The sequence below is a fragment of the Piliocolobus tephrosceles genome, chromosome 6 (genome assembly GCF_002776525.5).
Source record: "Piliocolobus tephrosceles isolate RC106 chromosome 6, ASM277652v3, whole genome shotgun sequence".
Lineage (NCBI taxonomy): Eukaryota > Metazoa > Chordata > Mammalia > Primates > Cercopithecidae > Piliocolobus > Piliocolobus tephrosceles.
Window position 1 is genome coordinate 162,675,544 of NC_045439.1, and position 15,521 is coordinate 162,691,064.

Sequence of the window (15,521 nt, forward strand, 5' to 3'; positions counted from 1 at the left end):
TGAAACAGCCAGCAACAGCCACACACGTCATGCACAGGGGGCCCTGTCACCAGGGCAGGCTGCACGGGAGAGCACACCCCTCCAAGCTGGCGCACATCATGCAACACAGCTCAGACCCACCCTTGCCCACCACCACAGTCACACCCCCATCACAGCAGCACTCACCACCCACTGTGGTCTCCCAACAACTGCCCATGCACACCATCTTAGAGCAACACTCAAAAGTGGCACTCACCCAAAACAACTCCGCAAAGCACAAGCACAACCTATCATGGTCACAGACCACAACCTACACAGCTCACACAGGTGCACACACAGAGACATGCAGCAGGCACAGGGGACCACACACAACCTACACAGCTCACCCTGGTGCACACACACAAACACAGAGCAGGCACAGGGATCACACAACCACATGCAGACATGACACACAGCCACAGACAGGAGACCACACAACCACCTGCACTCACACAGACACACGAGAGACAGGGGACCACACACCCACCTGCACACACACAGACACACAACCAGAGGTGGGGGCCACACACCCACCTGGACACACACAGACACACAACCAGAGACAGGAGACCACACACACACACACAGACACACAACCAGAGATGGGACCACACACACACAGACACACAACCAGAGACAGGAGACCACACACACACAGACACACAACCAGAGACGGGACCACACACCCACTCATTGGGCAAATGTATTTTGAGTGCCACTATGTGACCCTGACCCAGGCTACACCAAGGCTGGCAGTGGGACTCATGACTATCACCTCAGAGGGCACAGAGGCGTCCCTGCAGCCCTGGCTCCCTGCTCGGGCTCCTGTGCCTTTCCCCTGGTGGGTCCATCTGCTGGGACCCTCCAGAGAAGAACAGCACCGCCCACTGCCATGGGCTCACCAAAGCAGCCCTCGCCCTCCCCTCGTTCCCACACCCTGTTCCCTGCAAGGGCATCTGACATTGGTTTGGCTCCAGAATGTGTCTGTTGTGAATGTTCATGTATTTGAAAGGATGGAGATGTCTGGGCAAATAAAATCAGAGACACCTCCCCCGAGGAGGCAAACTTCAGAGCTTCAACACACACCACTGGACAGAGGCCCAGCGCACAATCTCAAAGGGGCACTGAGACACTCTAGGCTATCCACGATCTCCAGACGTGTCCCAACACACATGAAGAGTGCTATTGTCCGGGGCTGAACAGGGAAGTGGGAAACCACACGAGGAGGGAAGGGAGCCCCACAGCCAGCTATCCGGCCTTCCACATGGCAACACCATGCTGCCCAGCTTCTGCTGGGTGACTGCGACCACAGCAGAGGGCACAGCTGCGGCCCTCGACCCCCTCAGCCCGCTGCCCCACAACCCTCGCATCTCTTCCAAAGAAAGTCAGATAATCAGGTGAAGAGGGCCAGGCACTGAGCCCCACACCTCAGGTTCCCCCTGCTATACAGCCAAAGGCACACAGGGCTTCCACGGACCCAACAGCAGTGCTGGGGCAGCCACGGTACTCACAGAGCACAGCACCACAAAGACAAACAGGCCCGTGACTTTCAGCCACTGCACACAGCGCCTGCAAGAGAAAAGGTAGGATCTTAGTGGCAAGGGCAGTAATCCTGTTGCCCAGACTCAGACACCTTTCTGCAGCCTTGAGTAACTTCCATCTCACAGCATGTGTTTTGATTCTTTCCATAACGTGGTATGAGGGAGAACACCCTCATATCAGTGACCAGTAAACCTACAGCCCCATCCAAAGGAACATGGTGGAGGTTTCAGAGGAGAACAAAGTTAACCGAAGTGTTTGCATATAGCTTGTTGTTGGGGAAACTAAAGTTCAAGATTTAAGACTCTTTGCTGGCTGTTTAAAGCCTCCCGTTTCCTGGGAAAAAAGTAAACTGAATCCCTTATCTTGTCTCTCTGATTCATATTTATCAATTATTTTCCCCTAAGTTTTCTGAAAGGTAGGAATACAGACTGATCATCAAATACAAAAACAAATAAGAAGAAATTGTTATGCTGTTACTGGTTGTACCAGCAGAGTCTCTTAAGAATTCCTTAGGCAGGAGGCTGAGACGGGTGGATCACGAGGTCAGGAGATTGAGACCATCTTGGCTAACACGGTGAAACCCCGTCTCTACTAAAAAATACAAAAAATTAGCTGGGCGAGGTGGCGGGCACATGTAGTCCCAGCTACTCAGGAGGCTGAGGCAAGACAATGGCGTAAACCCAGGAGGCGGAACTTGCAGTGAGCTGAGATCCAGCCACTGCACTCCAGCCTGGGCGACAGAGTGAGACTCCGTCTCAAAAAAAAAAAAAAAAAAAAAAAAAAGAATTCCTTAGGCAATAACTTAATTAACCATTAAGCCACACACTCAGCCCCTACCAAGGACTTTCAAAGCCATTCTGGCCTCCTCAGCATTATCCATTTCTTAACCATGACACCCAGGCCCTACATGAACCGGGACCTGGCCTGCACTCTGCTGGCCTGCACTCTGCTGCCCTTCTGTTCCACCAACATCCTTGCTGCACCCAGACAGGACCACAGGGCCTTTGCCCTGCCAGGATGCTCCCTGGCATCCTCCCAGGACCCTCCCTGGCGATGGGGTCCTCCCATCATGCCCATCTCTGTTCACTCAGCAGCCAGACCCCATCGCCCAATGGCACCATCACCGCCCAGTCCAGGCTGTGCTTTCCCACCAGCTGTTCCGTGAAGGCAGGCACTAGAGCATTTCTGCTTTGTCCCCACACAGGGAAGGATGCTGGTACATAGCCCATGCTTGATGTATGTGTGTAGAATGAAGTAAGAAACTCCATGTTGGAACATCTTTTTAATACTCTCCTCACTTAGTTAAGTTTCATCTGTCTTTGAAAACCTTCTTTCTGATCCTTTGAAAATGGTAAAATCTTGTTTTGCATTCTCTTAGATTTAATGAATTTGATGAATAATCAGTTCACGCTTCCCAATTATGATTCAACAGCTCCTACTTAAATAGGAATCAAAATGACATTTCTTTTTAAAGCACGAAGCATTAATTGAGCTATTCTAAATACAAATTTCTTTCTACATAACTGACATCTGCAGCAGAGCTGACAACCCAAAATAAAAGGTTTTTTACAAGATTCTTCACTGATCACGCATGGTACTTTTTAGACATGTTATAAAAAATGGCGCTAACGTCTTTTAGTTCAGTGGCAAGCTCAAAGGCAAATATTCCATGAATCAGAGAAGATAAAACAAGCACTGAATGCAGAAGTCTCAAATGTACTTGATTCTATTTTTCCCTGTTGTGGGACAGCTGAGGACACGGCATCCTCGGGAGTGGTTACCCATTCAGCTGGGAAAAGGCGTGAACACTGTCAGGGTTTGCCATCTTGTTGACCCATGGCGCCAGAACTCCACTTACACAATTTCACCCAACTCACATCATCTCATAGCAGATTCACTGGCCAAATGTTTACTGCACCCACGAGGGGGGCTGAGTGGGTGCTGAGCCCCCTGTCATCAGGAAGAAGCTACATGCGGTTGGGAGTCACAGTGAGAAGAGACAGCTCCAGGTCAAGCAGCGGAGTGAGGGATCTAGGATGGAATCTCTGCCCCTTGGCTTGGCTCAGTGTGGCCTTGGGCAAAAGCCTTACCCTCCTCCAGGTACCCTCCGTGAACCTCCCAGGATTGCTGGGAATTTGTATAGGATAGCGGCTCCCCCACGTACCGGGGGGAGTCTGAGGCGGGCCTCTTCGCACCCCGGGAGGTGCATTTGGAGGGTGCAGGCGGGTACACTTCCAACCAACCGCGAGCATCTTCAGAAAAGACGGGTCCCCACGCACAGACACACGGAGACGCTAATATTTGATGACTGAGTAGTGTTTTTTCACCTATCTAGGGCTTTCACACTTACTATCTTAGTGAAGGCCCGCGAGATGCCACAGCGCCAGGAGGGCAAGCGCGACAGGGTACAGTCGCGGGGCCAGGCCAGGCCCTGCCACGGGCACTCAGCGACGTCAGGGCGGATCCAGAATGGAAGCCCACAGGTCCTGGCTCCCAAACCTTGTTCTGTCCCGGAAATGATGCTTTCAAACACGTCCCTCTCAAAAGAACCCTTTCACATGAACTGGCGCATAGGAGGAAACCCAGTAGATAAACAAGCCGGCAAGCTGAGAGCGCTACGGTCCGCGTATCCTGGGCCTCCCGCGCATGCGCGCCCAGGCCTGCACCCGCACGCGTACCCCGACTCCCACGCCCGCCTCCCCCTGCGCATGCGCATCCCCGCCCCACCAGGCCGCCCATACGCATGCGCATGCGCACCATCCACTTTCTCGATGCAGCTCCGCTTCCGCAAGCGTGGCTTTGTGCTCCGTGTGCCCAAGACAAAGGCTTACACGTTAATGGTTTTCCAACGGATCGTAAGTTCTAAAATGTTTCCAGCCTTCACAGGGTTTCTGGGGCCCACAGCACAGGAGGGAACCGCACCCCTCAGGCTGTGCGCTGAGCCAGACCCACTCCTTCCTCAGTAACTGCAAAGGTGTATCAACTTCCAAACGCCATGGGACCCCTGAAGCAAACAGATCCTATTTGCAAACCTAATGGCCATGAAGACCCCAACCCCACCAGCAGGAAGGAGAGGAGTGTACTGTGTCAATCATTTAGGTTTGTCCTCTCAGGCCTGCATGATTTGCAGGCCGCCTTAAATGTCTCCCCAGGCCCGGGTGAAAATAAATCACCTTGAAGGAAAAGTACAGCCTGGCCAGATGGACAAAACTCATCCTCTTCTTCACCCTGCTGGTTTGAAAGATGGAGGGGGCACGCAGGACGCGATGTGCGGCCACCGCTGCTGCCAGGGTGGGCACCCCACGTCTGCCTACCTGAGCTTGGAAAGACGGAGCCGGACGTGCGGGCTGTCCGGAAGGTCCCCCTTCTCGGAGGAGGCAGACGCAGACAGACCCGACACCTCCCTGCTCAGCAGGTACCTTCGCTCCCAATCAGCAGAGCCGTCTTCCCAAGACTCTTCAGCAGTGAACTCTGGGTGGTAAACAGGTTTGCACCGTGACCTGGAAAGCAAGAGAGGTGTGGCTATTTCTCCTGAAATAGTAATGGCTGCAAAGCAAGCTTTCCGGAGTCCTGACTGTGTGAAATGGCACCGAATCACCCTGGTCTTTCAAAGGACCACTGACAGTGGCCCGCTCACATACTGGTGGGAATAGCTTTTTTGTGACCTCACAGAACACTTAGGTCAAAGGAAATTTCCTGGAGTCACTAAAGTCTTCAAAATGAATTGTGGGCCTTCAAGAAACCAGCTTTTTTTGAGTTTGGGACTTTCCAAGAAAGCTGTTTCTGGCTCAGACCAGTTCCCGCCGATTTCAGTGTTTGATTTTTCACTGCACATGATCCAGTAGTCAATACCTAGATGTGTGAGACTTGTCCAGGGTGAGTGGTGTCAGTTTTTCCTCCTCTGTGTAGATCTCTTTCTGCAGTGGAGCTGTAGGGAAGGTGGCCTACCTGGCTTCCCACACAACATCCACAGAAGCAGGAGCAGGAAGAGGGAACATTAGTATCTAACTAGACAGGCCAAGAATGGGGCCTATATCTAGATGTCTCAACGGGAATCATAAACTTTTCTCAGAATTACTTGAAAACACATCCGTTTACTTTTGGAATTTTTGTTGTTGTTGTTTTGTTTTGTTTTTTTTGAGACAGAGTCTTGCTCTGTCACCCAGGCTGGAGTGCAGTGATGCAATTTCAGCCGACTGCAACCTCTGCCTCCCAGGTTCAAGCGAATTCTCCTACCTCAGCCTCCCCAGTAGCTAGAATTACAGGCACACGCCACCACATCCGGCTAATTTTTGTATTTTTAGTAGAAATGGGGTTTCCTCATGTTGGCCAAGCTAGTCTCAAACTCCTGACCTCAAGTGATCTGACTGCCTTGGCCTCCCGAAGTGCTGGGATGTATAGTCATGAGCCACTGTACAGAGCCTCCAATTCCTTTTGGTTGAATCCCTGACCTTCTGATCAATTCCTTCAGTTTAGATGCACTTGACTCTTAAAAGGTTGTACCAAAAGCCAGAATGTTCATGTATCACATAGAATATTCTTGGGATCACAATACTGACGTTAACAGATGCGATCTGTGATAGACTGGAATGGAGCCAGCTCAATGGGGCATTGTGATACTCCTGAACACTTACGACTGCTTTAGAAGTGGTTCACAAGGAAAAATATTCAGAAGCAGCAGCCCAGAGACACCAATTAGGCTGTGTATAACCAATGTGTAACAAGATAACACATGACTTTGAAAATAGTTGATAATCCAATCAATTTTGTGACTGGAAAATGCTCAGGTGTGTGAGAAATAATATCACACCCACTGCTGAAAAAAACACAACTGTCACAAAATTGGAACACACAAAAAAAAGAGGAAAGCAAGTTAATGTCACTGCTTTCTAGAGCAGTGCTGTGCAATAGAACTTTCTGTGGTGATAGAAATGTTCACTTCCCCGTCCAGGATGGCAGCCACATGTGCTGTTGGTCACTTGAAGTGCGGCTAGTGCAACTGAAGAAGTGAATGTTTAATGTAAATTAATTTAAATTTAAATAACCATCTGTGAAGAATGGCTACCAGTTGTCAGTGCAGATACAGGGCATGCTCTGACCTTTGTACCACACATTCCTGCTCTCAACACCCTTAAAAGAATACTTCTGAAAATATGTAAATCAATGGATATTATCCTAATAAGCCATTTGATCAGATTAAAACTGCAACAAAATAAAGTTGATAAAAGTAAAATATGAAAAAGACATTCCTACTACCAATACCTTAATTAGCTTCATGCAAAAAGAGAAAAAGAATACATTTTGTAAGCAAAGCTGACGCATGTTCTACTCCCTTGAAATGGTTTTTGGGACGTGAGGCCCAGCTCAGCCTCCCAGGACGTGTCTGTGCTCCGCGTGCCAGGAAAAATGCTTACACATTAACAGTTTTCCAATGAACTGCAAATTCTAAAATGTCGCAGGCCTTCACAATTGACCAAGTAATTCAACAGAAAGCGTTAAGGGAATAGGTGTGTGAAGTCTTTGTCTTAAGTTATTAATCAGGAGCAATGGGGCATAATTAAGTTATCCCCCAGTACAGAAGCTTGAAGCAGCTGGGTCAGTGGAAATGCCTCAGCTTACACTCCTTACCCATCCAGTCACGGAGGGGCTGGTGGCAGGGACTGGGCCAGGTGCCAGGATGCACGATGAAGAGGGCACAGGCGGGCTGACATAACCATAGATAGCACACAGGCCAGTCTGGAAGTAAGGGCATGAATGCAGTGTTTGAGAGCGCAGGAGAAGCACTGACTCTTGGTGGGTGGGGCAGAAACAACCAAGGGTTCTCAAAGGAAGTGACATCTGAATGCTCTTGACAGGAGTAGGACTGACTGCCCTGGAGAGACAGAGGGAAGGAGTTTCCTCTAGTCAAGGGCTTCCTGTGAACAAATCATCCCTGCACTGAGAAGTAATAAATCCAGATGGCTGCATCCCATCCAAATCCTGTGAGCAGGAGTATTTGGAGGCTGAGGACAGGATTGCACATGGCGTGCAAGCCCCACCTAAAGTGTGAAGGCCGGCCCCCTGCCCTGGCTGCAGACTGGGCTGGGGAGAGAGGAGGCAGCTCCTTGGAAGCTCAGAAGTGAGTGAAGGAGACACAACAGCCTGCCGGTCAATGCAGGTACACACCATCGGTGGGCAGGGAAAGGAGAATCCATGATGTGCAAATAGGTGATTCACAATCAAAGCTGTTGAAACTTTTAATTATTTTGAGTCTTAAAGAATGTGATGGCCGGGCGCGGTGGCTCAAGCCTGTAATCCCAGCACTTTGGGAGGCCGAGACGGGCGGATCACGAGGTCAGGAGATCGAGACCATCCTGGCTAACACGGTGAAACCCTGTCTCTACTGAAAACTACAAAACAAAACTAGCCAGGCGAGGTGGCGGGCGCCTGTAGTCCCAGCTACTTGGGAGGCTGAGACAGGAGAATGGCCTAAACCCAGGAGGCGGAGCTTGCAGTGAGCTGAGATCCGGCCACTGCACTCCAGCCCGGGCAACAGAGCAAGACTCTGTCTCAAAAAAAAAAAAAAAAAGAATGTGATTATGGGATGAGTCACCTAAGAGGCAGCTGTGGCCTTCTTTTCTCTGATTCTAGGTTTGCCTTTTTCCTTACCTACGTTGTTTTGTAAAGTGTTGTAAAAGACGAACGGGCACCAGGGAAGACCCCTTCCCTCTTCACTGTTGATCTTCAGTGATAGATTAACTTCCTTCTTTCTTCTCTCACACAAAGACCTCATGACTATCACATGTCTAACATGGAACGTCAAATATACTCTTTGGAATTGGAGGGGGGCAAAGCTGTAACTAATCAAACTGCTGTAACTCATAAACCAGCCATGTATGGGAAATGTAGTCCTTCTACATTTCTTTGTTTTCTGCCTATATGGATAAGAATAAGACCTTAACTTTTCAGTTTTGGAGCACTGATCCCATTGCTTTGGATCCTATGTTTCCCAAATGGCTATCCTCAGCTTTGTGCTTGAATAAATAATTTTAAACTGGGTTCTGATCTTTTTTATTATTTCAGATTGACAGGGACAATGTCACCAAGTTTGTGATGTGCAAGGACCCAGGAAACATGGAGCAGGTGGCTCAGGCTTCTGGCAGTTTGTTTGCAGAAAGAAAAGAAGATGAGGCTGCAGGCCTGGCCCAAGGCCCTTCACCCCAGAAGGAAGCATCTGTAACTTACCCTCTAGGTCAGCTCTGCTCAGGCAATTCCAGAACCACCCTGATTTGTGTCCAAAAAGGACCTGTAAGTTTGCAGGAAATTGAGTTTTCTTGTGCAACACATATACAGGGTTTCTCAACTTCATCACTACTGACATTTGTGCTGGATAGTTCTTTGTGGTGGGGGCTGTCCTGTGCATTGCAGAATGTTTGGCAGCATCCCTGGCTTCTACCCTTAGATGCCAGAAGCATCTCAGCCCTCAGTGTGACAACCAAAAATGTCTCCAGACAATGCCAACCTCACCCCTAGCTGAGAAACCCCAGCCTGGTGAGACAATGCATCAGAGCTTTGTGCATGCATGAGTGTGTGTGTGTGCTGTGCAATTGCTGCAGGGTTATGCTCAAGGCCATCTGGAAATTAATATCCACAGAATATAACCACCCGAATCATGAACATCTACTACAATAAATTGTCAAGGATCTGGCAGAGGTTAAACACATCCAGTAAAAATTCATATCTCAAGAAGTTCTCCAGCATACGTGCCAAGTACAATGCTCGGAAGCTCTTACTTTCATATTACGGGGGAAATATCTCACCCTTTCTCTTGTAAGGAATTCCTCAGCAAAGGAGTGTTTTCTGTAAAGCAGGAATCTTTAGACCTGGAGCTGGACATCTGGGGCAAAGGAGAGTGAGACCTGAAAGAGACAAGGAAGGAAACAATCACCAACACAGAAATAACGAATGTGTTCCCAGCACTTGGGTGCTAGATTCAAGAATGTGCCCAAGATTCAGTGAAAAATCTTACAAGGAAATTTGCCTAAGGGTCCGTCTGAATTGTAAAAGGCTGAAGTTTTAGAAGACACCATAAGAAATACCTCTCCTCCCCAACTCAATTGAAAATGCACAGCAGAAACTCGCACAGGAGACCAAATACTACGGGATGACACTTTTAGGCTCACTTTTGCATTAGCAGGAGATTCAGGCCACCTTTGCTATTTCATGCAGAGCTTCTCCTCAAGAAAAACATTCAGAGGGCGGGACACGGTGGCTCACGCCTGTAATCCCAGCACTTTGTGAAACTGAGGTGGGTGAATCACAAGGTCAGGAGTCCAAGACCAGCCTGGCCAATGTGGTAAAACCCCGCCTCTACTAAACATACAAAAAAAAAAATTTAGCCAAGTGTAGTGGTGAGCACCTGTAATCCCAGCTACTCTGGAGGCGGAGGCAGAGAACTGCTTGAACCCGGGAGGCGGAGGTTGCAGTGAGCCGAGATCACACAGCTGCACACCAGCCTGGGCGACAGAGCAAGACTCCTTGTCAAAAAAAAAAAAATTCAGAGCCTCGTTGGCCCTTTTTTAAGGCAAAAAATTCTGTTTGCTAAAATAACAAGAAACTCACATTTAAAATACACTAACGGCTGCCACTGGAAGACCGATCAGCAGAAGTCAGGACCAAGGGGTTGGAATGAGACAACCAGAATGGCAAGCTCTCCAAGGTCAGCAGCCACAACGGAAGCAAAGCACAGGTTCGCACTGGGCAGGTGGTCCTCCACCACACTGGCTGGCCTGCCATATGGAAGGACCACCGTAAATGTATCATTCAAATCAGGAGCTTGTTGAACGGGAAGTAACTGCACAGCCACAACTAAGTCCACCAGCATGTATGGTCACCCTCATTAAAAGACACTTGATGTTAGAAGACAACCAGCTTTCCATGAGAAGTTGCAGGAACAATTTTCGTTCCTGATCACTGAGAATATGTCATTTTATAGGCTGATGCATTGCCTTTCTTACAGGATCCCAGGCCAGGTAGAGATGCTGTAGATGCTATGAAACATTTACCTGGGGAAATAACAGTAATTCTTTCCGATCACAAATGCACAATGGAAGAAATTTTAAGAAAAATATTTTTGCTTGCTTCTTTCTCATTCAAGCATTCACCTGTGAGATCGACAATAAGACTCCTGTGGATGAGTAAAACATGGGCCCCTGAGTTGTGTCTAACACCAGCACCATGTCTCTGGGAAGTCAGAAAAGGTGTCTGTCTGGGACCAGTGAGTATCCACTGGGCGCCATCTGTGGGCAGCACTGGGGCCACTTCCCATGGAGAACACAGGTACGGAGGACTCTCCTCAGAGGTTTAATGGCCGGTAGAGGTCAGCATGGCAGGAGACAGAATTATCACTGGGCCACTTCCCATGGAGAACACAGGTACTGAGGACTCTCCTCAGAGGTTTAATGGCCGGTAGAGGTCAGCATGGCAGGAGACAGAATTATAAAGTAGGTGCTTTAACTTTGACAAATGAAGGTAGAGAGATGAAGAATCTCTCTGCCCAAGAAATTTAATAATTAGCATACTTTTAGCTGCTCAAACTGGCGTACAGTTGAGATCCTCCCAACCCTGTTTCCCATTACTATAAATCTGTAACTGTAACCCCCTAGATATGTTTAGAAAATGTCCTAGTGAGTGGACCAAACAACCAGATGTTTTCTGATGCTCCCTGGGGTAGTCTAGGAGAGCCGAGCGTTATGGAGACGGTGACCTTCCTCACATTATTTAACAACCCTGAGCTTCCATTTTCTCAGTCATGCAATGTAGGTTAAAAGAAAACAAGGCCAAACATGGTGGTTCAAACCTGTAATCCCAGCAAGGTGGGAGGATCGATTGAGGCCATGAGTTCAAGACCAGCCTGGGCAACATAGCAAGACCCCATCTCTAAGGAAAGTAAAAATAATAAAAAATTATCTGGGCGTAGTGGTGCACACTTGTAGTCCTAGCTACTTGGAAGACTGAGGTGGGAGGCTCACTTGAGCCCAGGAGTTCAACGGTGCAGTGAGCTATGATGGAGCCACTGCACTCCAGCCTGGAGGAGACCCTCTCACTTTAAAAAAGAAACAAAAACCCTTGGTTTTCTTACATTAACTAAGGAGATGTAAATGGAAAACATAAAGATAGATTGTGGATATTGGTTCACTGAGGTTCATTAGACTGTGAGCTCTTTAAGAATGGCTGCCATGTTTTCATCTTGTTTTATTTGGTACTGTAAGTGGCACCCAGTTCAAAGTAAGTTCTTAATAAATACTCAATAATGAGCTGGGCACAGTGGCTCACACATGTAATCTCAGCACTTTGGGAGGTCAAGGCAGGTGGATTGCCTGAGCCTAGGAGTTCACCACAAGCCTGAGCAACATGGCAAAACCCTGTCTTTAAAAAAAATTCAGGCCGGGCGCGGTGGCTCAAGCCTGTAATCCCAGCACTTTGGGAGGCCGAGACGGGCGGATCACGAGGTCAGGAGATCGAGACCATCCTGGCTAACACGGTGAAACCCCGTCTCTACTAAAAAATACAAAAAACTAGCCGGGCGAGGTGGTGGGTGCCTGTAGTCCCAGCTACTCGGGAGGCTGAGGCAGGAGAATGGCGTAAACCTGGGAGGCGGAGCTTGCAGTGAGCTGAGATCCGGCCACTGCACTCCAGCCTGGGCGGCAGAGCGAGACTCTGTCTCAAAAAACAAAAAAATAATTAGCCAGGCGTGGTGGTGCACGCCCGTAGTCCTACTGGGAAGGCTTGTGAAGGTGTGATTGCTTGAGCCTGAGAGGTCAAACCTGCAATGAGCTGAGATTGTGCTACTGCACTCCAGCCGAGGCAATAGACCAAGATCCTATCACAAAAATACATACACACATACTTAATAATGAATGGATTAAAACCTAGCAATCATAGCTTATTTGCATTAAATTGGCTTTTTAACTCAAAACAAGTCTCCTAAATCATTAAATCAATAATGTTTATAGACTCAATATTGACCCTCTGAAGAGAGGACAGTGCTCAGGAGGGTGGAGGCACTATTGCTCCTTGGAAAGCATGACCCACGGGGCCTCAAAAAAGCCCACGGCAGCACCACGTCGTGCAGTGAAGCATGACCCACGGGGTCTCAAAAGAGCCCACGGCAGCACCACGTCGCGCGGTGAAGCATGACCCACGGGGCCTCAAAAAAGCCCACGGCAGCACCACGTCGCGCAGTGAAGCACCACGTCACGCAGTGTGGAGGATTTACCTTCTTGCCACTAAGAAGGAAAATTAGAAATGGGGAAAAATCCAAAGTCTATTTTATCTTCTCTGTGGTGGCCATATCTGGCTGATTTTTATTACTGTTTAACATTTACATTTATGCACTTGGTGTGCACAAAGTATTTTATAATTGTAGTTAAGCATATAGGTAATCGTTTCTGAGCTTTTTTATGTAATTATATTTCTAAAAATCCAAAAGTAAAATGAGCTTCACCAGGAAATTTCCTAAAGAGACTTTGGGCCATTCCAATGTAAACTTACCACCACCCAGATACCATTTTCAATGTTCCAAATCCACTCCTCTCTGCAAATAGGGGAAGCACCAAGGAGGCCCTGGGGCCCTGTTACTTGATAGAATCCCTGGCCTGTGACCCAGAGAGCTCACAGATCACATGTAGAGAAGATTCAGGATTGCCCAAAAACATTTTCCAGAGGCTGAAAATAAAAATGGCAGTCCACAAAGCTGAAAGCCCAATTTTTTCTCCTTTTGACTTCAATAAGGTAGAAAATATTGATGCGATCTATATTATTCCTGACTTTTCCTCTTCCGAAAAAAGAAACCGCATTGACGTTTTTCTGACTTTACTCTAAGTCAGGGCACTGTCTAGTTTTACTAATTTCCACATTGTCTGATTTCCCCCATGTCTCAACAAACTCTGTATATACATTTACAAAATCCATATCTGTCTATACATTTATACTTATTTTAAAGGAAATTACAGAAGATAACACATAAAACAACTGCACTTGTACATAATTCTATAATTCAGAGATATCCTATGTTAACATTTAGAGAATTTCCTTTCAATGTTTTTTTTCCTACATGTAAATGAATACTTTTAGGTCAGATTCATACATATGAGTGCAGAGACACACATTCACACATATATATTCACATATGCAAATTGCTCTGTCCTCTAATCGTTCAGCTCAGCTATCTCATTAGCATTTCACAGCTTATCAAATAATAGCTATTCTTCTACAAAGTGATTTTAATGTCAGCCATCATATTCCATTACTTGGATCATCAAATTAAGCCTGACCATCTGTCTGTTGATGGAAATTTAGGGGATTTCTGGTTTTTTACCTGGATAAATAACAAACACTATGTGAGTTCTGGTAGATAAGTCTTTGTGTGTGCCTTTAATTATTTCCTTAGGATAGATTCCTAGAAGTGAGGTCACTGGATCAAGAAGTTTCCTGGTGCCCATGGTCCTCTTGCTGGAAGAGAGCCTATCCCCATTACTCCACGTTTCAGTTACAGGCAGGAACAAATCCCCATCTCCACCAGTCCTGGGTATTAGCCATGTTTAAAATCCTCGAACAGTAAGTTTTAAGCAGCCAGAACTGATGGGGCTGAGGCAGATCCACCACTGCCAAGAACCCTTACTACCACGATTATTAACAAGACAGGTTCATGCCAGACTGTGCGATGGAAACAGTTTCTTGCGCACGCTTCTGCCTCTTCTGCCCTCTTCTTCAACAGTTTCCTCATCCCTAGACCCCTTAGTTCTTTCTAAATCAAAACACTTAACAGTCCTATGATGCTTATATCATCGTATTGACAAAAAAAAAAAGAGCTAAAAATGTTGAAAATATTGAATACCTAATATATGAACACTTTCAAGAGAATTTACATTTTTAAAGGCCAAAAAAGAGACAATGGTTAGTGCAAACGACAGTCTGGGGAGGTGGTGATTGGGGTACCAGGGGTGGAGGAAAAGGTTTGCCCTCAGTCTTTTTTAGGCCCCCTGCCACATAGGACCATTTATGCAGCCATTGCTGAAGTCAGTTCTGCTTGACAAGATGATGCAGAGCCAGTAACAAGGAATGCAAAATGCTTTCACTGCCTTCACCTGTGCATGACCAAATTCACATCCACAGACTCTCCAAGGGATGCTCTGCTCAAGTCATAGGCAGGCTCTTTCCCAGGCACCAGTCAGGAAGACCACAGAGCAGGCAGGAAAGTCGAGAGCCAAGGGCTCAGGAGAGAGGGCAGGTGACAGATGGCAGATGGCATCAGCCATGCAGAGCCCTGTAGAAGAGCTGCTGGGAGTGGGACCAGCCTGGGAGTGGGATCAAGAGAAATCAAAAGAGGGCCAGACTGGGAGTGGGACCAAAATAAATCAAGCAGAAGTCAGAGGGCAGGAAGGCAGCTGGTGGTGCCTCAACACCCAGGTCCGGAGGTCTGAAACGGGAAGGACCCCAGTGGTCGGTGACACTGGAGATCAGCTGTGGGAAAACCAAGCTGAGCAATGAGGCCTCCTCTGTAACAGCCTGTGCAGCAGTGGCCAGGAGGGGCCCCTCATGGGAAGTATCTCCCAAGGTAAGAGACAGGCTGCAGACAGCAGAAGAGGGATTAGGCCTTCTATTTGGGGCCCTTCACTGTCTTTGTCCCGATTACTTGACAGTATCTCTGAAGTATCCCGTAGAGAAAAGGCCTTTTCCCCACCATATTATTATTTCATTTGATGAGTATTAATGGTCATTTAAGTGAGTACATTCTGTGTTAGGCTCTTGCTGAAGCTATCACCTTTGTTATCATGATAACCCTGAAGGTAGGTAATACTATCCCCATTTTAAAAGGAGCAAATGGAACTCAGGATAAGCTCCCAGCTGCTGAGGGCAGGGCCAAGATATGTCAAGCACCCTATGCCATCCCCCAGCCCTTCCCTCCCACCAGGAGGCAA

General features: G+C 47.7%; 1 protein-coding gene across 2 annotated transcripts in view; it reads right to left on the reverse strand.

Moving 5' to 3' along the window:
• Positions 1-15,521, reverse strand: part of OCA2 (OCA2 melanosomal transmembrane protein) — a 342,859-nt gene that overhangs the window by 267,534 nt on the left and 59,804 nt on the right. For both annotated transcript variants that reach the window (XM_026447197.1, XM_026447196.1), the window contains exons 3-5: positions 9,360-9,458; positions 4,875-5,060; positions 1,530-1,587 (exon numbers count right to left, since the gene is read on the reverse strand). In XM_026447197.1, coding sequence (XP_026302982.1) covers positions 1,530-1,587; positions 4,875-5,060; positions 9,360-9,458 — 343 coding nt within the window. The remainder of the gene's footprint in view (positions 1-1,529; positions 1,588-4,874; positions 5,061-9,359; positions 9,459-15,521) is intronic.